At 40.6% G+C, this 25,098-nt stretch overlaps 1 protein-coding gene across 14 annotated transcripts in view; it reads right to left on the bottom strand.

Moving 5' to 3' along the window:
* Positions 1-24,870, bottom strand: part of nav1b (neuron navigator 1b) — a 54,620-nt gene extending 29,750 nt beyond the window's left edge. For 9 of the 14 annotated variants that reach the window (XM_051413705.1, XM_051413706.1, XM_051413707.1 and 6 more), the window contains exons 1-5: positions 24,086-24,870; positions 23,822-23,910; positions 16,380-17,114; positions 10,673-10,775; positions 8,948-9,304 (exon numbers count right to left, since the gene is read on the bottom strand). In XM_051413705.1, the coding sequence (XP_051269665.1) occupies positions 8,948-9,304; positions 10,673-10,775; positions 16,380-17,114; positions 23,822-23,910; positions 24,086-24,855 (2,054 nt within the window). In that variant the 5' untranslated portion in view covers positions 24,856-24,870. Of the gene's footprint in view, positions 1-8,947; positions 9,305-10,672; positions 10,776-16,379; positions 17,115-17,201; positions 17,419-23,821; positions 23,911-24,085 lie in introns of those variants that run through there. The other 5 variants (XM_051413713.1, XM_051413714.1, XM_051413718.1 and 2 more) reach the window with 2 other exon arrangements.
* Between the last annotated feature and the right edge of the window lie 228 nt (positions 24,871-25,098).

Genomic DNA, 25,098 nt, shown 5'->3' with positions numbered 1-25,098 from the left:
GCTGCTGCCATCGCTGGGTTTGGGTTGTTTACAAACTGTTGAAACAGAGATTCGATCCTGTGAGGCGTCATGGCACCATGAGGACCTTTACTTGCTTTTACTGAGGTTACCAGACAAGAAACCATTTCCAGGATCTGACCTTTTACTGTTGTGGCTTTTGATCTATTAGTGCTGTCTGCCTCTGGCGCAGCAAACTGTGCCACAATATGTGAGTCAAAAAATTTATTTTAAAATATATTAGAGGGAATAAAGGACAGGGACATGAAACCTCAATTTCTCTAAGGCACTTCTTGATTAAATATTTTGTGCAAATTGGCAGCTACTTGGTAGGAAATTAAATTACAGCTGAAACATGAATGGGACATCTTAACTGTTTCCTACAATGAGCAATGAGCCAAGGTGAAAAAAAAACGTTAAAACTGACAAATGTATGATGCATGTGCAAAAGTATGTGGACGTGCAAACATTGTTTTTTCATTAAAAAACCATAGAACCATATAAAGAGTCTGTACTCTTCTGGGAAGGATTTCCACAAGATCTTGGAATAATGCTGCAGGGATTTGCTCCCATTCTTCCACAATAGCATTAGTGAAGTTGGGACACTGACGTTGGGTGATATAAGGCCTGCCTCTTCCATACCTTGTCATTCCAGTTCATCCCAAAGATGTTGGATGAGATTGAGGTCAGGAATCTGTGCATGCCAGTAAAGTCTTCCACACCAAACTTGGAAAACCATTTCTTCATAGACCTTGCTTTGTGCAACACTGTCATGTTGAAAAAGTGAAACTGTCACCACGCACAATATAGTCTAAAAAGATTTCCTTAATTGGAAATAAGGGGCCTAAGTATAAGCATGAAAAACAGCCCCATATGCCATAAAGTGCAGTATGTGGAAAGGGAAGTCTGATTACTTAAAATCAATCAGAAAACATACATTCAGCACAGGAAAACTTTATCCAAATACAAAACCTCAGTTCATCTTAAAGGGGATAATAAAATAATACAGTAAACCTAAATTGTGTTGCTGTCCTACAGTCTCTTTCTATGTGGTGTCATGACATTAGATTTCCAGCAGGAGGCACAATGAGTCAAAGCTGTGCCTTATATGGCTACAGTTTAATGCACCATGCTCTGTAACTATATCAAGCGAGGCACCACTTGGCATTTAGAAAAAAAAAAGACTTCACTGTATTTTTAACCCTTTGATGCAGAGAAAGAGCAGACATTCCTCCACTCTGTGCATTCAGTTCAGTGGTACAATGTGGGAAATTACTTCAGAAAGACAGCACCATGGGAAAACAGTGTGCTCAGTGATTTATGTCTGTTTAAGTATCATTCATTCAAAAAAAAGGACTACAGATGAAAAAGCCAGCTGAGCTTTGGCTTCAGCACATCTCTGATCTTCCCGGTGCCTAATTTTGATCTGTATTGAGCTTGACCATAGCTAGGCAAATAGGACTGGGCTGCCTTCATCACAAAGCAGTGGTACATCAGTCTAGTAAATGGGTCTGAGATGCATCAGTGACTGCGTCTGGGACTGTAGCCGGCCGCCCTATCTCTGCAGACCCCCAGAAAGTATACTCTTCGTCTGATTATTGGACTGGAAAATTAATGTACAGTCTTCATCAACCTCAGACAGGAACCCCCCCCAACAGATGTAGCCACAATACAGCTGATGCACACTTCATCCTGAGAGCCAGCAGTCTCATACAGTGCCACATTTACAGCCTGTCTGGAACACTGTTCTGGTATTATCAAGTTGTATTGTTCCATGATGTTGTGCTCTGTTTTTATCTCTAAGACAAATGCATATCAACTTGATTGATATGGCACTTAAATGCTGAACTTGAACTGACTCTGCTTGCTGTCTGAGTAATGCAGATTCAGTATCAATACAGAGTTGAAAAGGAGCCAAATCTGACATAAAGCTAATCGGTACCAACCAGACTTCATTAGCCATACTGAAAGCAGATAATCTGACATTTTTTTGCGCCAACTTCAAACAAACATAGTGATGAATGGGGAATGATGGATTAATAGGTACCACGTGACATTCATTTTTTAAAATATAATACTGTGATATAATACTGTGATCCAAAACAGTATCATATTTTCCAACTAGGGCTGAGTGTTGCGCACTGGTAGAATCCAAACTGCACCCCCAGACGACCACACGCAGACGTGATATAGGGATGATTCATACTCCCCTGGGGTGCTGCTGTAATGGTCCATTATACACGTGGCTGAAGATGCCAGTGAAGGCTGGTTTGGTGTTGGGTGGGCCTTCAAGAGCCAGTATTTTACTGACCCTTGTTGGGGAATGAGAGCTCCATATTGACCCCAGATGTGTTAGAGCTAAAAGTAACACATTGCTAATGGTGGGTGCTTTTTATTGTTGCTCTTCCTTCAACCATTTTGAAACATATGCCAATTATTTCAAAGAGTCTAGTGTGTGATGTTTATGTGAGTGTGTGTGTGTGGAGTATTCAGAGGCAAGAAAACATCATCCCTTCTTACAGAGCCATAGCCCATGAAGAACTGACCCCAAGCAGTGACCTCACTAAACTGTAATCCCAGCAGCGCCTGCGGAGAACCAGTGCACCGAGGCCAAAGCCCAATTTTTTTGCAGATGAGTTTAAGTGGGTCAGAAAACGTGTGAGGCTTCAATAGTTAGGGAAGCACTCAGTGACTATAGAGAGGTCCAACCCGGGCAGGAAAGGGAAATTGAATGCAGACTGCCCGTGGCACAGATCCAGGATCAGCTGACTGCAGCAAACCCTTTGTGCATTACAGAATGCGTTTGTCGATACACATAGTTTCCACGAGTGAGGCTGTAAAGTATTTCAATATTTGGATAAGTGTAAACAATAACTTTCATACTGTACATGCACCGCTGTGAACAGATCCCCTTCACTAGCATGGTCAAAGCTTGATTATGGTTACCATGGAAATTACATTGCCAGAGGAGCAAACCTAAGCCAAGGGCTTATCTACAATATGTAGGCAAAGATAGCAATGACGTGCATTCTGTGCTTGTGAGGGGTAAAAATATATTAGTTAGTATATATATTAGTATACTATATATATATATATATATATATATGTAGTCATTTTGCTTGTAACATGCAAATTAATTAAACATGTTTGTTCTTTTGGGGTCAGTTATACAGTATTCCACATCAGATTTCTGGAAAAATGGATTGAGACAAATCCTTTTCCATAACCAGTGTCTCTGTTAGTCCTAGGAATACAATAGGATGCAAATGGAAATACAAACAATAGCTTTATAGGCAGACAGCTCTCCCCGACCAGGCCAATTACAAAACAATCTAATTAAGTGGTTAGCATGCTGTCCTCACACCAGTCTCTCTCTCTGTCTGTCTGTCAGTCCGTCTCTCATTTCCTCTGTCTGCGTTTCCCTCTCTCTCTTTCCATCCATCTTACACACAAACCAGCAGTCGATGCACATGCACATCCTCCGCACATACATCCATTCAGCAGCTTTCACACTGACACACAAGGCAGCCCATCAGTGGGTCAGTGGAAGACGGTTGCCATGGCAGCACATCCCGAGCCATGTTGCCGCATGATCAGAGGTGTGATGCTGCTGAACCAGCCCCCTTTCTCTGCTCTGCATTGCTGCCTGTGTGCCGCTATATAGAAACACAAAATGGTACAGTCCAGATTCCCAGATGTCCACATACTCGCCCCAAACCTTCTATTACCTTGTAGAGTACAGAACAAGCAATTCTGTTTGACCTGCACTATGTCTTTTTTCCACATTATGTAATCTAAATGCATCAGCTACGATCAGACTGGTCTGACTTGTTCTGTCTCATGCGCGAGGCTATAGGAACAGCATTTGGTGCCATCATGAAATCTAATTTGTCAGATGAGTAACACATCTAATCTAATAAAGTGAAATAAAAATGTAATTCATCTGTACTGTAAAAGAGAGTTGTGTCTCCAAAAATATATATTAATCATATCTACTATATTCTATATAAAACTAAAGAATTATATATCATATAATAGGCTAGAGGGTAAGATAAATGTATACCTCCCTGTTCTTCATTGAAATCCCTCTTGTCTACACTTCTTTTGCACAGTAAGAGATATGATGTATTCTTAGTAGCTTGACAGCGATAATTTCCATTAAACATTAAATCTAAGTCTCTAATCAATATTTTTTTTATTAACAATACATCAAATGACTATGTGTAATGTAAAAGGAGTCGCTCAAAGTGAGCAACTCAACCAACCTCTCCTTCCCTTCAGCTCTACAGAGCCTTTTAGTGTCTGTTTTTGTTCAGCAGCTGTTTTTTTTTTTTTTTTTTTTAAATCAAAAAAGCTTTAATTAACCCATTGTACACCACCTTCCAGCAACAAATGGCAGACAGACAAAGTTATGACTATCTGGTAAACGGAACATTTAGCAGATAACTGAGCCGGATACTTCCCTCAGGAGTAACTGAAGACCAAAACATTCACCGTGTAACTCGAAACATGACTCCAAATGAATGTTGATGTTGTTCTGTGTCTGCTGGATGTGTAAGCCTGCAAAATTTTACTAATGTGTTTGCCACATCAACTTTATGAAGGAGTAACACAGTGTGTTGACGTGTTTACAGCTTGTTGTGCTGCCCCCAGGTGGTCAGATAAATGTGTTAATGCATGTTTAAATCTAGGTATAACTGTAGGTGTAACAGCAGCTGTTACGGCACAGACCACGAGTAGCACTGAAGCTATGACAAGAGGAATTAAGTCAACCAAAGAGTTTTATAAGTCCAGCATTTTAGATTATGGGCCAAACCTAACTACCAACCAATACAATTTATAAGAAGCTGACACGAGATGGATTCTGTTCAACTACTAAAGGTATCAGATGTCTTCAGGTTTTAAGAGAGGTTGATGAAAGAAACAAAAACATGTTGTGGAACAAAAGTAAGCCCAAGGCGGGACTTCAGATTCCTATGAGGCACTGCAGTCATCAGTAGCTCTTTATTGCAGCTAAGTGCCTTTCGCTGCTTCTCTCCTCAGTCAGGCCAAAGAGTTTGGAGCCAAACCAGATGCTGAAAGATATTTGACTTTTTTCTCATAAAGATCTTCCAATTTAAGGATTTCAAACTGTTAATCTGCCAAGATAATACGTAAATCTGTCAGATACAATTACCGTGTTCACGCAGATGGGCTTCCTATGAAATTCGCATGCTCTGTTATAAACATTAGGCTCGCATTCATCCCATCAACTAAATGACAATATGGAAAAAACAAGTAATTTTCCCGGTGAACATCTGTATTAGACATGAAACGCTAACCTGTGCTTACATATACTACAGCTGAGTGCCTGCAAAACATCAACCATAATTGGCTGAACACCACTAAAATTACACTGAATGCTGAATAGTCGGCAATAATTCATATACCAGATATGGAAAAAACAACCATACACCAACAATATAATGTGATTACTGCTCTACTCGTAAACCGACGTTTTAAATATGGCTTGCAATAGGATGATGTCATCTGAGTGATGGTTAATCTTTGCCAATATGTTGTGAAGAACGTAACCACAGGAAACAGTTATGATTCTTGACGTGGTCAACAAGAAGCCACCTCAACACTCCTGAGACATAAAACAGTCACTCAGTCAGTGAGGAAGTGGTCCTCAATCACATAAAATGTAGTGAAATGAGCGAAGACTCTTGTTACATTAAATGTAAGCCAACATTTCAAGCAGACACAGTGTCTACTGAGGGCAAGATGGGAAATTACCTATAATTCTAATATTACACTGTACATAATTATAGCAATTTCAGTTATAACTAAAAGTAAATAATTGTATTTCCACATCTGATTGTGAACAGCTTGAGGTTCTGTACTGAATGACCATAAAAATAGCAACCACTGTACATAATACAATCTATCAGATTTGTTCCTGGGCACAGTTCCCGGGGGGAATAGAAGCTGATTCCACTTGTGAAATAATTTACACATAAACTGTTTTTAGACTTTTGGAAAGTTTTGTTTAAATCCCCTTATGTATCGTGTTCAGAGGTTTGAACCAAACTGTTAGCTCAGTCACTCAGTGGTCAGTCAGGTGAACCCGAGAACCTGTATTTTTTTTCCCACCAAGACTTGGCTAAGCCCAAACCTGAGCTAGAACAAGAGCAAACATTGGGTATAATTATGTTCATTAAGTTACCAGAACCATAGTTTCATAAGTCGTAAAGATGATATTGTAGTGGTTGTAGTACTATTTATCACCCTATTTTGTTTTTTGTCTGCCCCCTAGTGGCTAGTGGCCTAGGTTTGTAAATTGCGGGACGACATACAGTAATACTTGCAACAATAGTATCTGGTAACACATGAATGTTCCCTGTTTCCAAAGAACCAACAGAAAGGATATAAATGATAAACAGAACAGGCCTCTTGAATATTTTCTTTAACTGGGACAAACCAGATTATCATTAAGCTGTGTGTTGTAGAGAAGAGACTGTTCCTCTCTGATGGAAAGACAGAGCTCATGAGAGCTGAGATTTGGGATGTGGGATCAGATTATTGACGAGGCAGACACACAGAAGCAGTGATTACTGTCAGTGTGTACACATTTAGCCTTGGCTAGCCAGTACTGTCTGGTGTGGGCTAATCAATATCCATTAGACATCAAGCAATGTGCTATAGTTCCATCCGTTAATAAACAACATGCATTGTGTCTGTGTATTATTTCAGTATATTTGTCTTTTTCCAGATTGTTTTAAGTATTATACATTGGTCTTATACATTATACAAGCATTATATATTGAAAACTGTGACAGTATTATTGAGAATGACAAGAAGCCTCACTCTAACATTTAGATATAGTTAATTATATTAGTGCTAATTTCAGATCAATGAAATGTATGAAACTGTAAAACTGGGGCTTTAGTGAAAGGGAACAGAAATTGCACCTCTCCATACAGTCGATTACCAGCTGGTTTCCATGGTTACGCAGGAGGGGCCTGATCTATTTTCAAGAGCTGGTAGCTAATGGCTCTCCATGAGCTGAACTGTGAATGTGTGACAAGGGGTGTACAGTATAAATGCAAATGTATCACAGAATGTGCAAGGGGATACTGTAAGAAGAAAATGAGAGCATGTGCTGCTGCGCATGCTTCAAAAACTGGATTAGCTCGTTATCTACACCAAAGGTTGTCGGTGTATTTATGAGGCAGGATTAATTCTTGATATAGAGAACAGCAGCATTCAGTATTCCTACAAGAGAGGATACTTTTCACTGAACCAGTGCAAACCAGCAAAGCATACAAATTAGGTTTTAAAAGTGTAATGTATAAGCATGCAACCTACTCAAGGTCAGTGAGAAAATAACACCCAGTATTTCCATATCTTAGTGGATTTTGGCAGCCACAGCAGCCTATTATTACTCTAGTGATAACACATTGGAAAATATATAGCATGTATGTATTCAAACACACCCATAATCCTCTTGGTGTTACTGGTAATTATCTATTTAATGGACTCGTACTCATCAGGGCGTTTCACAGTCACCTTGAAAGCAGGTTTAGGGAACTGTTAACATTGGAGGCCTAACACCGAGCATGATGAGGCTTTTTTTTTTTTTTAATGGTTACATAAAATGATAACATCATTGGTGCCTGTTGAATTGCAAATGAGAGGCGAGCCCCCACGCTCACCTCTCTCACAAATTTGAACCACCACGGTGGAGCTGATGCAGCTCTACTGTGGAGGGACAGGACAAAATACAGGGCAGATTTAAATGGATTTTGAGTGCATGGATGTGAGGAATATGACATAATCTCTGTTTAATCCTGACCTTATCAGGATTCTGCTGTCTGATCCGTTTCACCTCCCTTCTAACAAAATGCTAAACCTTTACACATGGAGTTAGTTTGTCGATTTTTATTTAATATAACACTTCTTCAATCATCATTCTCATTAGCAATCTTATCATCGCCTCTCCTAAATGTTACCAAACTTAAATTGACCCACTTCCATTTCACAACTTTTTTTTCCTTTGCTCTAATTTTTACTCATCTAAAATGTGTCTCATCTCTTTTCTTCTCCTTATTGCACTCTGTAGTAGGAACGTGACCTGGCTGGCAGGGCCTAGTGAGTGCTCCAGAGGCTGAGCTTAAATCCCACTGCATGTGCAACAGTGATAAAGCTGCTAAACCACACTAGAGAACTGTCCTGGATTCTTTCTCTCCCTCTCTCTTGACTCTCACTGTCAGCTGTCAACTTGGGAGAAGGAATTGGATAAAGACACACAAAGGATGTGAGAGGAGGGAGGTGAAGAGGGAGAAAGTGAAGAAGAAGCAGGAGCTGCCTTCGCGTTAGAAAAAGTAAAGTACTGTCAAATGTGTGATCTAAACTGTTTGTTGCTTCTGTATCTGTTGACATAATCTTTAGAAGCTGTACAGTTTACACCTGTCAGAGGTGAGAGAGCATTTACTGTGTGACTGAGAGGACACCTGATGAGTTTTCAAGTTCTGCCCTCAGTGAAAAACCACTCACAGTGTTCTCTCACAGTCGTGAGCCTCTGACAATGTCATGGGCAGTGAGAGCAAGAAAAAAAAAAAGAGTATCTGCAGAGACTGCTGATGAAAGCTCTTTGATAAGCCTGCCAAGTACAACACATCAGATACCAACAAAAAGCTGAAATCCAGGATGTCAGCATGAAAAGTTTCCTTCCCAAAAGTTTAGGGCACCACGGTTGAATGTGTAAATGCACAAAATCTACGTATCCTAATAAAATATTGAAATGCCGCAATGTCCAGCAGTTATGGTGTTTAGTGTGTTGACGACAACTCCTAACTGACCTTTTCAAAGTCAAAGGACATACCAGCATGCAGCCATCTGCAGTCACTGATTGGTTCATGTTGTCATGGTAACAAGATGTTCAAACCCTATCTACAGATACTCTTACCCGTTTGCCAGGTTGTCCTCGTCATCGTCCGGCAGGCTCTTCCCTAGGTCAGTGTCACTCAAGTAACCAGACTTAAGATCAGATTCATCCACGTCCAACCCTTCGATGAGCTCAATACGAGATGTGCTGCTGAGGCGGCTGGAGCAGCGAGCTGGCATTGTATGAGCCGTATACTGGGAGCCAGTCTTACTCCCCTGGTATCCTCCACCTGTAGAAGATGGGGCGTCGCCCGCTTGAAGGCGAGGACTGGACTGGCCGTGGCGCCAGGAGAGAGGAGATGAGCGGTTGGACAGGCTGGATATGCTTCGAGCGTTGGTCTCATCACTGTCATAGCCCACGTTACTGCTCTCCATACAGCTAGAGAGATACATGGGGGAAGGGTCAGTGAGCATTATATTTACTTGAGGCATTTAGCTGACAGTCTTGTCCAGAAGTCACACAAAATCAGTATATCAACAACAGTGCAAGGGATCTTTCTCTGTCAGATGTCCTTCAAAAGAAACACAGTTGCATTGAGACGCTTTTGACCTAGATACAGCAGTTGTGTCGTATCGTCTTCAGAGACTAAAGCTAGAAATATGGCCTCTCAGAACCCAAAGACAAAAAGAAAGATGACCTGATATCTGTGTGTTAATATAGCATACAGTATCTTCCTCTCTCTGTCTCTCTGAGCAATACAGGACTTTTTTTTTTGCATGACCACACCCCAAAAGATGCTGTTCCAACTTCACCTCTTTCCAATATTCTGTTTAAACTAGAATGTCTAAGTTTTCCCATTCACTCCTGTAAGTGGGTCAGGGTTAGAAGTGGGTCCTCCAAATGGCTGTGAGCGTCTTCTGTGTCTGACGATTACATAACTAGATGTACCAACTCACCCAAATAAATATTGCAATGGCTACGACCATGGAGTATTTTTATCCACTGTTGATGGATAATTCATAAATATGGAGGCTAACTGATGCCACCAGTGCTAAAACTGACAAAGTGAGAATCTTTGAGTATATAGTAGCTTGTTTTAAAGAAATCTGATTAACAGATGATTGTCAGATAATATCTATCAAAATAACTACTGTTGAGAATTACAAGATGTCTCCCCAAGCATCCATTAACAAGGTCTGGCCAATGTCAAGTATAATCTCTCAAGATTTCACAAATACGACATGGTTATAAAGACGGATTTGAATGAGGGATGACACACATATATATATATATATGTTATCACTCATACATTACAAATATATATATATTGTTACTGATAACACCCACAATCATTTGTGTTGTTTGGCAATATACACAGGATATTTCATCCCAACTTTAAGGTCCAAATGAAATAAAGTCCTGTCCTCCACCAGTGTCTTTGTTGCGGTTGTTGCAACAAATTAATGCCTGAGTCTTTTGTCTGTAGGAGCCAAAAAGAGAGATTCCTAGAATGAAGTCATGACCATAAAACAGAGGAGAGCTATTTAAGCAGGATGGAAGCCAGATGTGAACCAGGTGGCAACTCTCCAAGCGGCCACAGCACAACTGTTTACACATGATTGTGTTATGTATCGATCCAACAAGTTATTCGATGCTTGTTCACATGAGTTTCTTTTCAGTTTAAACCAAAGAGTTTTAGGATTTCATGAACAAAACGTACACTGTCCTTGCTTTATATGTGATTTTATCAGGAGACACCATTATAAAACAAAATAAAATTCTAATATTCAGATACATTGCACTTACCTATGGCTAAGCTGCGAGCCCCGCAGACTCGACATTGTATCCTCCAAATTCTGACGGAGGTCAAGAACATTCTGAACGGTCCGCTTCCTCTGGGATTCAGGGTCTGTGGGTTGGTCATGCAGAACAAAAGGTTATAAAACATTGAGAGCATCTAAATAAAACTCAGATACAAGCTGCTGTTTTATTGTGGTCCGTGCTTGTGTTTTAAGAGAATTCATGCATGCAAACATTTCTGCCTCTGCATGCACACGTTCTGGCTTCCATTATTTGTGTCTGGACTGATGTGACAGGTGTCTTCCTTGTAAGCACACAGCCAACGTATGTTCACATCATTAGGCAGACAAATTTCACTCCACGGGCTCCCTCACCATGGTAACCTCTGCTCTACCCCCCCTTCTGCACTGACATGATGCATCCTGAAAATGAAATACTGAAGGGTTTCCTGTAACTTAGACTGCCCACCAGGGGGATGTATTCTGAAATGCCACACCAGAATCTCTTTCAAGGTCTGAGTTTTTTTTTCTTTCCCAAGCTTCTGTTTTTTGTTTTATTGAGCATTATCTCAGAGTCATTCAGTTGAAGTTGTGAGCTAAACTGCAGCCAAAAGAATTTCACTGCAGGTCAGCTTATTTGGACAAAGCTATGCACAATGTACAGTGTGCAGTCAGTGGGTCACAACCATGTCAAATCAATATTACACTACAATTAGGAGTGTTGTTTTGTTAGCTGTAACAAATCAGAGAAACCTCCCTGTCTCAAAAACACAAGGAGATGGGGGTTTCCACTGCAGTGTGGAGGCAAAAACCCCTGGAGAGAAAGAAATTATCATTCAGTGCATTAACTGGAATAGCTGGAGGAAAGGCGAGGATGTCAGGGGAACACATGTCAAATAATGTGCTGCTCTCATAAGGGGATGTTGAACTAATTCAGCAGTGTGTGTATAGAGGGTGTGAATTGTAAGCATCAGTATCACATGCAAACATTTACATACAATTGTCACATTCAAAACACAATCATTAAAGTCTTTTTCTAACCCAGCACTCACGATACAGGGTGCAGTGAAACTGAAGGCTGGTTTATTATAGAACTTTTTGATACATTAGCTGTTTTCAACCCCAAATACATTGCATTTATGGGCTCAGTGAAAAACCCACATACATATCTATTTTGGAAACCTCATAATATTATACAGGTGTGTATTGTGCATGTATTGACAACCCTGGAATGATTTATAAGTCTGTGTGAGTCAAACTAAATGAGATATTGAGTTATTCTTAAATATTATGTTATATGAAATATGTCTTGGCTCAGGAATAATCAACTTTTTTGAGTCCATAATGAAAATTGATTTACAATATAAAGTAATAACAGACGAGAAAAGTCTGCAAAGACCTAATAAAAAAAGAGTACAAATCTAATTATCAGTATCACTATACAATACACACTTCATAGTTTACTATATAGTGAGCAGTATCTTTAAAACGTGATGTGCTACATTATGGGATTGTTAACAGTAATTAATTAGACATGATATAGACTCAAATAAATGGTGGAGAGTGAATATTCTATATAATACAATAATGCAGTTATTGTTTATTATTATTGTTTTGGTTGTGGGTTCACACTCAAGCATGCAACAAAACCCAATGATACCATGCTGCTATCCATATGTAAGTGCTGTGTTTCTTTGAGCCATCCATCCTCCCAATTCCCTTAAAATGTGGACTTTGTCGCTCTTTATACTACTGCTGGTACTGCACCTTCATTTGTGTGTACGTTTCACGTCTAGGCGAGTAAAAACGTGACACTGACACAGTATCCTCTAGTATTTGCTGTTGCAAATTAGTAGTATACAAACATAATTTCTTGGAGACTCCAGGAAGCGCTGACCCAGCCTACACTTGGATAGACACAAGCTTGATATTACTGTATGAGAAGGGAAGCATAGAATAATATCTACCCATTTCAAGGCTAACACAATAAAGTCCAACACTTATTTCCATTTTGGTCCTTGATGTAAAGAATAAAGAAGAGGAATACATCTTTTAGTCACATCACATCTACAAACCCCACTAACCACATTGTAATTCTGGGATACTGCTAATTTACTTTGTGATGAATTCCTGGGAATATACTCAAACAGGAACCCTGGATGCAGAGCACACATGGGAACCACATCTGTTTTGAGTATACTGTATGCATTATGCACTGTTGTTCTTGTGCAGTGACTGACAGTCATCTGGCACCCTGCATTGCAGTGATGTCTACAATACAAAGAAGGAAAACTCGGACAGAATACTGAAGCAGATGTGAATCGGGAAATACCTATGAATGATGCAACTCAGGAACTACAAGGGCAGACCAAAGTAATTCTAAATTACTGTTAGAAAGGCCCTCAATTATTAATCTTGCAAACACTGCTAAATCAACACTAAAGGTCTTACATGTTCATTGAGACATTAGCAGTTATTAGTTCCACAAACAAACAAGATGATCAGTGAGACAGAACATCTTTATTAGCCTCTACAGTTAATTTTAGATCCTGTTTCACAAGAAATCTGAGGTACTTGGGGAAAAAAAAGAGAGGTTGCTTCATGGCACAAAACCAGAAGAGTTTGCTTTTCTTCTAGACCAAATAGAGCTTTTCAGAGTTTCTCACACGGGCAGGCGATCCAGTGAGTGACTAACTAAAAAGAAATAGACACAGTGATGTCAGAAAGCGTCCGAAGTGGGCGATCACTTATTGTTTTGACAAAGATAGATAATCTAGTTCTCAACTCATTTTTATTTTTTACATCTTTAAAGAATGTGCAAGATGAAGAAGAGTTTTCATGTTTAAAAATGCTACCTTTACCTGTAATGTGCCTTTAAGAGTCAACATTTTGTGACCCTTGCATGCTTGCATAGCTTGACATAATGCCATCCGTGACCATTGATTCACCCATAGATCCATTCCACTGCTCACTTATGATTCGACATAGCTGTAGGCCATTGGTACGTTTGAGATCTTGCATGACAGATCACATATAATTACAATGAAATGAGGTTTGCTCATCCCCTTGTTGTCTACAAGAGAATTTTTTTCAGGAGTACTGCTGTCTGCACTACTTTAATCTGCTTTCTTCATGAATATATACATCTATCGTCCTAATGACCTAGAATCTGTCATAATTTGTCATTTTACATTCATCATTTTGAACACAATTTCAAGGAACTGATTTGAGGTTAGTCTAGTCTCATTTTTTACACAGCAGACCGTGCAAACTCAGCTGCTCTACATGAAGAGGAGAAAGACCTAAGACAGAAGTTGCAAAATTGTTTCTGAAGATAAATAAACCAAAAAATAAGGCATGGAAATTCAATTTGATCTAGATCGGAAGTGTTTTTATTTAGTCGTGCATCTTCAGCATTGTCTTGTTACAAGGCAGTATGTGTTGATCCCATACTGGATGACAGCCGCGGTACAGTACACAAACTTACATGGCACGTTTAATAAATGAGCCCATTAACTAAGTTCACCATTCTTGATGTCATATTGGTAAACAAAGAGACCCTCTATGGTCAGAAATAAAAGCATCCTTTCAGCAACTTTATAATGAGATATGCTGTAGAAGCAGAGCACAGCATTAAGCTTTAAGCAGGCTTTGAATGTACTGCAAACTATGAATAAAAAGATCTATTTACAGTAACAAGCGTGTCCAATGAACATGTGTGGTCCAGTAGTAGGACGTGAAATCAAAAAAGTTCCAGTCTAACACAAAAGAGTGTTCAGATAATGCTTCCATGAATGCAACACATTAATATTACTGTAATTAAAGATATTTTTCTCTATCTTGCCAATCAATTTAAGTCAATAATCAGTATTGCAATAGTTTCCTTTGCCCTTCCATCACCATGATCTGTTTTTATTTTGGTGGAATAAATGGGCACAAAGCCCTTGACTCATGTCAAGGACCTGCATGGGATTATCATCTTAAATGATCATAAATAATTCATTAAGATAATAAACTCTATTTTTGAGAAATAATGACTTTCAATTGAATTTGGAAACATAATGGAGGTGAATACATTACATTGAGGGGAAAAGACGTGTCAGCCCAAGGCATTCTGCTGCAGATTTTATGCAATTAGGTTAGTAAAGCAGACGTGGGTGTGGTGCTGGATTCTGCAGAGCTTTTAGAAATTTGGGTTGTGGGTTCACACTCAAGCATACAACAAAACCCAAAGATACCATGCTGCTATCCATATGTATCCTTGGTATTGTTTACAGTTCTTAGTAGACTTTAAATATGACATGAGTGATAGATGTCCATATAGGCTAATGAGGCATGGATAACAGATTAAATCACCACAGATGTGTTCATTACGATGCAACAGAGAACATGCTCTCCTGATGATACTGCAGCAATGGAATAACAAATCATTGAATAATACATGAAATGCTTGTGGCCTGGACTAGATTTGTCAATGATAGGATTTTAGGAACATTAATTAATGCATTAGTGCAATTAGTGTCAATGAGTGCGACATGTGAGATAATATTCCTTTCAAATTTTTCTGTTCATCTAAAACAAAAATCTAACCCCTTAGCAGTTTTATGCATAAGGTCTCTGCAAACCATTCTTTCTAGAGTTACTTAAATGGTCAATAGATTTAAGGTCTTAACAGGAAAATAACTAAAATCTATGCTGTCAAATAACCTTGCAGGAAAGACTGCAAGCAAAACTGCATTTGAACTATAATGCATCTAATTTCTGGGTAAAACTCTGACAGCTTCTCTCATCATGTGACTGAAATACAGGTCAAAATTAGAATCATTCTAAACTTGCCATTAAACAAGGAGGTATACTTTTATATAAAAAGGAAAAACAAGACAAAAAATAATGAAGTCATATGAAGCATAATCACCATCACACAATCAATACCCTTATTATTCATCAACCCCTTCCTATTGATAAACCTGACCTATACCTCTAGAGAGAAAGCCATTTTCTCTGCCATTTGCACCGTTGTACTACACAGCGTGTAAACCATCTGTCAGTGCTACAGATGAATGGAGCTGGGAGGAGGCTAAATATGTGTCTGTGGGCCTAAAATGAATTCAATATGGCATGCCGCCTTTCCCATCTCTCTTTTTGGAAGCGTACGTGGAGCAGTGGATGGACTCTCGAGTGCATCGGCACATGTTGCAGCAAACAAGAGCTTTATAAAGGAGATCTGTCTGCTGGTAATAATCCCCAACCCCTCAGGCTTTTTTCATGCAATCAGCCAGCAATGCTAAGATGAGAAGCAAGCATATTTCACATAATCAGTGGCACCAAGCCTCAGACACCTGAGTGACATGCTGGAGGAATAAGAACAATAGAGCATCACTATAGCTTTGGTTTTCTACAAAGCATTCAGCTTTATGGAAAAATGCCAAACTGATGCAGCATTCGATTAAATAATAAGAGGAGGGGCATGCTTTGCTAGCACAACAAGGATGTCTTCCTTTTTTCTCAGGCGGCGAACTGCATAAAATCCATTCAGGGGGAATGTGGGTCTGCAGCAGCAAGCAGGTGCCGTGTGGTGGCTGTATCAAAGGGGGCGCGCTGCCGACTTTGACAAGCACTGAGAAATCGTACAAGCGCGGCAAGCACATGGCGGCCACACGTACTTTAGGGGCCATGGGGAAGTAGAGGTATCAAGACTACTCTGCTTTACTCACCTAACATCTGACTGAAGAGCAGCTGCTCCAGGTCGCCCAACACTGTCACCACCAGTTCTGGGTCCACCTTCAGGAAGGGCTTGTCTCCCCCTTCCTCTCCCTGGCCTTTGGAACCGGATTCTCCTCCAGCTCCGGCTCCCTGCTTCTTAGCATTGGCCTTCGCCTTGCTAGAGAGGATCTCATCATCTGACTTGCCATCCTCAGGTGCCTTGCTCAGGGGCTTCACCTCAGCATAAGGACCACGAGGAATGCGACTCTGCTTGCTCAGAGCAGAGGGAGCAGCCAGAGGGCTGAAGGGCTTGGGTTTGCCCTGGAACAGTGAGTGTTCAGATTTGGATAGGTTTCGAGAGAGAGGGGCACCCCCTCCGGCACTGCTGCCACCCCCTGCCATCTTTGGCTTGCCCATCTTGGTCTGCCCTGCTCCGGGCTTGGCCATGTCATCACACCACTTGGGCTCATAAAGGTGCAACTTCTTCTCCGCATCAGTGAGTACAGCCAGGTTTGTCATAGACCTCTGCTTGCGGAGATTGGAGGGCACTGGTAGCCTGCCATCAGAGCTACCTGCCCGGTAAACCTTCAGTTCACCCCGCTGAGTGCTCTGGGGCACTCCAGACTTGGCCCTCTTAGCTGCCATACCAACTCCTTTGCCATCTGCTTGGCCGTATGCCTTTGTGCTATCCGTCCTTTCCATCTTCAAATCTCCTCTGCCTTTCACACTATTTCCAAGCATGCCTCCTGCATGAGACCATATAGAAAAACATCAGCAAGGGAGAAAACAGGCTTCCTTATAAAACCCTTTTCCTTGTGCAAAAACATACATACAAATGCTTCCTCTAAGGCAAATCCTGCAGCCTTCTCTTTCTTCCCTCTGTCTCCTTCTCTCCCTCTTTCGTCCTGACAGGCTGCTGCAGCTGCAGCTGTTGCAGTGCTGTCCAGGCACTCCCTTTCTCTCCTTCCCTCCCGTTCTCCTTTCCTCCGTTTTTTCCACACTCCTCCCTTCAGCGCACCCTCCTGCTGCTGAACCGCGCAGCAGCGGAATGACAGCGGCAGGCAGACGCAACAACGCTCCCTCCTCCTCCTCCTCCCTGCTTTCTGCTGCCTCTCCCTCGCCTCCGACTGCCCTCCCATCCTCCCTCCTCCTTCTCCCTCCTTTTTTCCTTCATTTAAAGATGCTTTGCTGTGTCTCAGCAGAATAAGTGAAATGCAAGAAAGCAATGAGAAATGATCATCTGTGGCTTTTAAAATCAGGCACCATTCTCCTCTTACACACTATGTTTTCCCACCATTTCCTCTGATTCCTTTGTTCTTCCCCTCCCCCTACCTCGCCTCCAGTGTTCACTGTTCAATACACTCAACATGATGCATGATTTGTGATGTTAGTAAAGTGTTATTAATGTGAGTGGATACACATTTAGATATGTAATTACAGACATAACATACATTATTATCACTGTCAAAATTCCACACAATACAACAACTGGAGCGTCCAGATTATCTCTTGATCCTGTCTGAGCTTCCTTACAATATCAATTCCAGATTTACAGCTGGATAAATCATATGCTAAAAATCAGCAGTGTGTCCTGCTATAAATAGACAACTGTGTCATACAAGATGAACAATGATGACATAAATGGGTAATGTACATTATGTTAATAAAATCTGTTGAACTATGATGTTTTTGTCCATTGCTTGAAAAGAAATAGGAGAAAAACAAGTGTATTGGCCAAATTGGTGACTTAACTTCAGCAGAATGAGCGAACGACAAGATGTGCCAGTGTAAGAAAGTAACACACCCAAAACCACTTTGGAAATACACACACACACACACACACACACACACACACACACACACACACACACACACACACACACACACACACAGGTTAAATTGAAAATCCAGTCATATTGTTTTTAAGGCAGGGTTTTTTGCTATAATCATACACCGCCGTCTCTCAAGAGGATTGAGGAGACTCTGCAGCGCTCACATGCAGCGCTGCTCCATGGTAACCACCCTCTGTCATCGCCTGCATGTCATCTGCACCAGACCTCACTGCTGGGCACAAACACAGCTGCCAAAGAAACCTTTACCTTTTTCATAAACTATTTCCTATCCGACCCTCATGTGTTCATCAGATAAAACTCCTTCAAATAATGCAAATTAAACGCTGCTGAATACATTTTCTTTTCTTCTCTTGTTATGGGAATGACTGAGTAGACAGTTGTTCTTTTCCACAACACAGTATGGCTGAATACAAGCATGCTAGATGGGGCAAATCCACTGGATATGATTGACCTGTTAGCAACAATGCCCAGAGGGTACTACTCTAGCTCTCACAATGGGTTTGCAGCACACTCCACTGCTTTTTTTATTTGGGTTTCAGGGCACCTGTGGTGGCTCATGGACCACTGAGGTTGTTTGATCTGGCAATTGGTTTTTGGAAACAATGTCATGTCTTGTTCCTCCTCATCACGGGTTCCAAGACTGCCCTGCTGACTCCAGATCACTGCCTGAACCATTCACTCCAATGATAAAGTGAATAGCTCATTTGTTTTTGGGAGTGGGGATTTCTTAATGAATCATAGGATGACAAATTCCGACATTCCAAATTTACTGCAATGTTGTCATAGGACATCTGTGCACAAAAAGTGTACCAGACAGAAACAAAATCAACATCTTCTATCAGGAGGTAAGTGGCTTCACTGGCTCTAATTTGGTCCTTAACAAATTTTAACAATAACAAAATTGGATAGATTGAAGTTTTGTGAACCGTTTTGAGACGTCTGTTTTGCCGTAAGCGGCGCTGAGGTTTTGTGAGTTGGGCTGTGCTCACTGGCTGCACAATTTCAACTTCTCCATATCAGGAAACGATGCAGGCTCACCTGATCACACACACTCTCGTGTTTCTGAAAAGATTTTATGCAAGAAATAGGCAATGCAGTAACAAAGTCTTGATTCAAATTTGATCAGCACTGCCTAGTTTGACATTTGATCTGAGGTTTATGCTTTGTGCTGGATGGACTCACTGAGAATGTCAATCCAAAGATAGCCACACCCTAAAGGAAATCCTGCTTTATCATGTATTTTACTCTAAATGAAACATCGTGCTAAATGGAAGTAGACTTGAAAACAGCGATTGAGACCATAAACTAATAATAAATCAAGTAAGAAGTAGGGTAATTTCCCCATAAGCCTAGCAGACTGTTGGAGCCCATGGAGCTGTCCCCTGCTGGCCGTTACATAGAATGCATTTTCACTGACACTGTGTCAGTTTCACTTCACAGACCTAGAAGCTCTGTCCACTATACTGTCAATGGTACAGACACAGGACCCCAATGGATGAATCCTACTGACTTTAGTGACATTTTAGTTTTTTTGTGAAATGTCTGAAAACTATTGGATAGATTGCCATCAGTTTGTGGTACACATATTTATTGTCCCCAGAGCACAAATACTACTTCAGTAATCCCCTGACTTTTCCTCTAGCGCCACCAGCAGGTTCACATTTGTGGGTTTTGAGTAAAATGTCTTGTAGGACTATTGGATGGATTGAAAAAGTATAGAGTTCATTCTGTGAATTTAAATGCAGAAACTTTCAAATCGCCACCACTTCTCAGGAGAGAGCAGGGTGGAGCTGCATCTTTCATTTGGTTTCTTTCACATCTGGGTCTGATTCTCACTCTCCAACTGGCCATCTGAGTAATTGTGTGTGTTTGCATGTGTGTGTATTTGTGTGCATGGTATGACAGGACAGCTACACAGCTGTCTGTTCTCTGGACAGCACATGTAATCATTTTGGGGCTGCTCAGCTGCTGCAGTGTAATGGATTCAAGAACGTCTGGGAGACTTCCACATGTGCTCTAAGGGGAAAACCGCTGATAACATCAATGTAAATGTGCACATAGTCAGGTTGAAGTATGGTGCTAAAGGAACATGCAAAAATTGTTTGTGCATGGTGTTGAAGTCATGTGGTAATTATTGCTATACAAAAAAGACCATAAATAGAGATCTAATAGAATCATTGTGTTTGCTGGAATGAGAGCAGCCTGAGGGGTTGATGACTGACCTGAGCAGTTCTTCTCACCAGAATTTCCTCCCAGTGCTCAGAAATATTATATTTATGATGAACTCAAGCTGCTGGAAATGATAACAAAAGGTAAAAACCATCTTGTCTGAGTTGAATCATTTGCCAAAGTGATTAATTTGTGGCTTAGTATTAATCTCGGAGCAGTGAGTCTCCCTATTCTGAAACTTTAGTCACTTAAAGTAAGAGTTCTCACCAGACTCCAACTCAGCTTGAGTTTCTGCAGATGTTTCTACTGAATGGAACAACCCTATTTTTCATCTTCCAGCAAACTTCTAGTTGAAGCCGGATGACAGCTTACAAAGAAACATCTATCTGCTCTATGGTCAAAAACAGAATTTAAGCGTCCCTCAGGTCCATCCAGTAGGGACAAGAGGAACTCCCAGACAGGAGGTGAAAGCCGATCCTCACATCAAACCACTCAATCTCTCAGTCCGGCATCTGTCCACCCTCAACTGAGGACCACTCAGTCTCTGGTCTCGTCTCTCCCTGAGGAGGCTGCCTGGAGGCCCTCATCCCTCAACGTCATTGAGATAATGAAGAAGACAGTTTTATAACAGTGCAATTATATCTGCATGTTGGGTGATCAAGAGCAACATATATATGTTGAAAAATGTTAGACATGTTAGCAAAAATGACTTGTAAAGTCACTTGGGCTAGTAATTTAGGATTTTAAAAAAAAATACTATTGCCATTTAATTAGTTGTACTCCCAACTAACAGGAGAAATAAATTAACTACTTAAGCAATAGATAATTATTGTCTCACTTAAATTTGTTATTGATTCTTCCCTTAACTTTGCTGGAAGCTCTAAAGACACTTTGGTCCAGACTGAAATATCTCAACAAATATCGAAACATTTTGTACAAACGTTTCCAGAAAATAAATCCAAATCAACTAAGTATAAGACCTTTCCTCTAGCACCACCATGTGTCTGACATCCCAGGTTTTGGTTGAAATGTTTCAACAACTACTGTATAAAATAGTTGTTAAAACATTCCCCCTCAGGATGATTATTATATAACATTGGTGATCCTTTAACTTTACATCAACTCAAAGTCCCAAAATTTGTCCCAAACTCTGTTTTATGACGAAATACCTGCAAAACTAATTTGCTAATATTAGCATCCTAAAACGCTAAACTAAGATGGAGAACATTGTAAACACTATACCTGCTAAACATTAGCATGTTAGCATTGTCAGCACACGCATTTTAGCTTACTGATCAGCATTTAGCTCAAAGCATCACTGTCTCCAAGTACAGCGTCACAGAGCCGCTGGCATGGCTGTAGTATCTTATTTATGTTTATTTTTAAATATTTTATTTGATAAATTTGAAACAATGGTGTGTATAATGTTTGACGGGTGCATTTCAGTTATTTGGTCTGAACTGGAAGAAGTTTCTCCAACAGTGAGTAACACCTAGTTTTAACATGAAATGACTTTGAAATTATGAGGCTTATAGAAAAACATCTAATCTCTTTATGTGAAGTCACACAACATATTTAAGTTTTATTTCTGTTTTGCGGTCACAGCGGTTACCCCTGAGGCAATAGTGCCTGCATACTTACATAAATCAATATCACTCATTTACAGTAGATCTTTAATTAGGTTATGCCCCTTTAATTAGAATTAATTGATTGAATTGCTGTGGTTGTATCTGCTAATGGTGAATTACCTTCGCTCAGCAAGTTATTCCAAGTTCTTTAAAATAATGAAATATTGACCAAGCAATACAGTGTATGTGTGTTTGTGTAAACACATCATGTTTGTATGTCAGTTTCTAAGCAACAAGGTGTGTGAGCTACAGAGTTGTCGCAGGCATCAGAACAAACACAGCATTCAGCTTTTAATGTTTAACACAGCACTGACAGACATGACATAAATTTAATCATGATGGCACACCAGAGACACAAAAACATGTAAGAAACAGTGCTGCATTAACAGTGCTGTGTGATTTGAGAGAAGTGCTCTCTGCCAACAATCTGTTTTCCCACATAAAGAAAGAAGTGAAGTACTTCAGGAAATCCTGATGCAAATAACAGGTGGTACATACAGTATGAATCTTTCGTTGTGAGTTGGCAGCAGCTCTGGTGAGAACAACTGCCACGCTGAACAGAGTCCAGTGTCAACAGTTAGCCATATTAAAGCTTGGGTGTTACAGGATGCAATATAATACAATTGGAAAAACAGGGTTTTGCATAACTTACTGGATGAACTCTGTGAACTGAGCGAAAAAAGTATTTTTTCCCCAAGATTTAAGTAACTTGTTCTGGTGTACTGACACTACAGAACGAGGACAAACTTCCAAAGAACGAAGGGTGAATTCAATTGCAAGTCGACAAAGTAATTAAACTTTATGGACTGCTGGCTCTTCAATTTTAAGATCCTGGATGAGATATTACCATGTTTTATTATTGAGCATGAGTCACTGCATATTCGTAGGTTTACAGCAGTGGTTCCTAACTTCTTCAGCCTCTTAAAATGTTTGTGCAATGCCTGCTCACATGCTGCATATGTTTGAGCTGTGGACACATCTTTATATATGCGTAATGTTGGGGGGATTTTAATTGGCTAGCCAACAGTAGAGAGAAGATGGGAAACCAAGGGAAGAAGCGATGGGGAATCAGATGCAACAAACATCCCCAGCTACACAAACTAGGGACCAGGGGCGGAGCCACATTGTAAACATTTAGGGCTTAGCCCAAACCTAACAGGGTCCAGGGCCATACTCCCCTGGGGAGATCTTTTTAAAGTTACATAACATAGGTCAGGTAGTAATTTGTCGTAAGAGCATTACTAATCTTGAAACTTATTTTTGTTAAACTATGCACAGAATGAATTTTTAGCTGACAAATCTGCGACATATGAATCCATGCCATAATACTGTAATAGACAGCAATAGAACTTTTGCTCCAATGATTTTCAATGTTCAGTCAGAAAGAGTGAGGACAAATAACAGAAAGTTGAAGTTATTTTAAAAACCTCAAAGATCTGAGGCTTTTCAGAAAACATCAGGGCTGTAGCCTCAGAAGCCACACCAAACCTCTCTGCCTTTGCTGGGGATGTTGCAGTTTTTGGTCTCTGCCTAAGAGCTATGAGCACTTCAACCAAGGAGTTATTTTGCTTCTCATATGGATTCAATATTGTCTTGAGGCCTGAAGAATAATAATTTTCAGTATTTTACAAGAACAGAACAAAGAGTACAGAAAGGTCTAACATCTAAATATCTTGTCCTTTCCTATCTAGTCAACAATCTTATGACCCAGACTTCCAGGTTAGGAATCACTGGTTAGTACATCAGGTGTGTCTGTATTCCCAGGGTGAACAGATTACTGGGAGGAGATTCAAAGAGACTCACCTAAATCATCACAGCAGACCTCCATGGAGTCAGAGGAACAGTCACTAAGATCATCAAGGGCAACATCTGTGTCCTCATGGACCTGAAACCTACAGTAAAAGAGATCAACACAAATTTGAATGGAGTGTTACTTAAAGTTTAAAACATCAGTGAATCATGAGATGCCTTAAGACTGCATCATATTCGATGTGTCCTAACAATAAACTGTGGCCTGTGCAATGCGGCTTATCGTCCCATCTTAAAAAGGTGAAACACTGCCCTCACCTGAATCTGAAGGGAGCAACAGCGGCCATGTTGACTTTTCCTGGCTCACTTCCTCTGCGTGGCATGTTGAACGTGTGATGAGAAGGCTTTGATTTGTTATTGGACATCTCTCTTTCGGAAGCTTGCAGGTCCTGGTTGGAGATGTTCCTCACCTCTTTTTGGATGTTGCCCATTCCTGATATCTCATTCCCATTTGTACCTTTAGTATAAAGCAGACGTCCTCTTCCGTGGCCCAACTGAACATTAGCAGAGAGCCGGCACAAGGCGTCATCCTTAGCTGCATTGTCCACAGTCCTTAGCCGATACTTTCCAAAGGTCCAGTTTTTGTTGGTGGTTCGCCTAAACTGGAGGTCTCGCAAAGCCTTCTGGGTCAGCGTGCCGCTGCGGAGATCCAGTGTGTCTTTAGAGCGTGGAACTTCTCTCTTTGGTATCTGAGGGCTGCTGTATGCTGAGCACGTTCCATCAGTTCGCTCTGTAGCTGCTGGGCTTCTGTGAGGATACATGCCAGCTTTTTGTTGCAGCAGGTGGTTCTTTAAAGCTGTACCTCTCAGCAGCTCTGCAGGAGCTGAGGACAGAGAGGAGGAAGAATAGGAGGGCCGTTTTTGAGCGGCGTGCTGATACTGCACTGTGGGATTGGGGAGGCCACTGTATTGTTGCTTGGGATCCACCTTGGAGAGAGGCATCATGCTTCGAGGTAAAGGCAGACTCGAGCTGACACCTGCGTCGCTCTGACTCTGAGACATGACTTTGATGTTCACTCCACCGCTCATGGTTGATGAAAGTCACTGGGCTGAGATCTGGAAAGACAGCAAGAAAATGAAATTCTGAACAAAATTCTCATTGCAGTTTTAAAAGTTCAATTCCGAGGGAAAACATTAAAGTAAATGTAGCAAACAACTACAGCTACACTACAAGTAAAGATTCATTGTAGTATCCAATGCAAATATGAGAACATCAGGATTTATAAAATTACACCAAACAATAACGGAGGCAGGTTTTACTCAAGGAATATC

Source organism: Dicentrarchus labrax, unplaced genomic scaffold (assembly GCF_905237075.1).
Source record: "Dicentrarchus labrax unplaced genomic scaffold, dlabrax2021, whole genome shotgun sequence".
NCBI lineage: Eukaryota > Metazoa > Chordata > Actinopteri > Moronidae > Dicentrarchus > Dicentrarchus labrax.
Note: the sequence above shows the minus strand (reverse complement) of the source record. Positions and strands in the feature narration are given on the sequence as shown.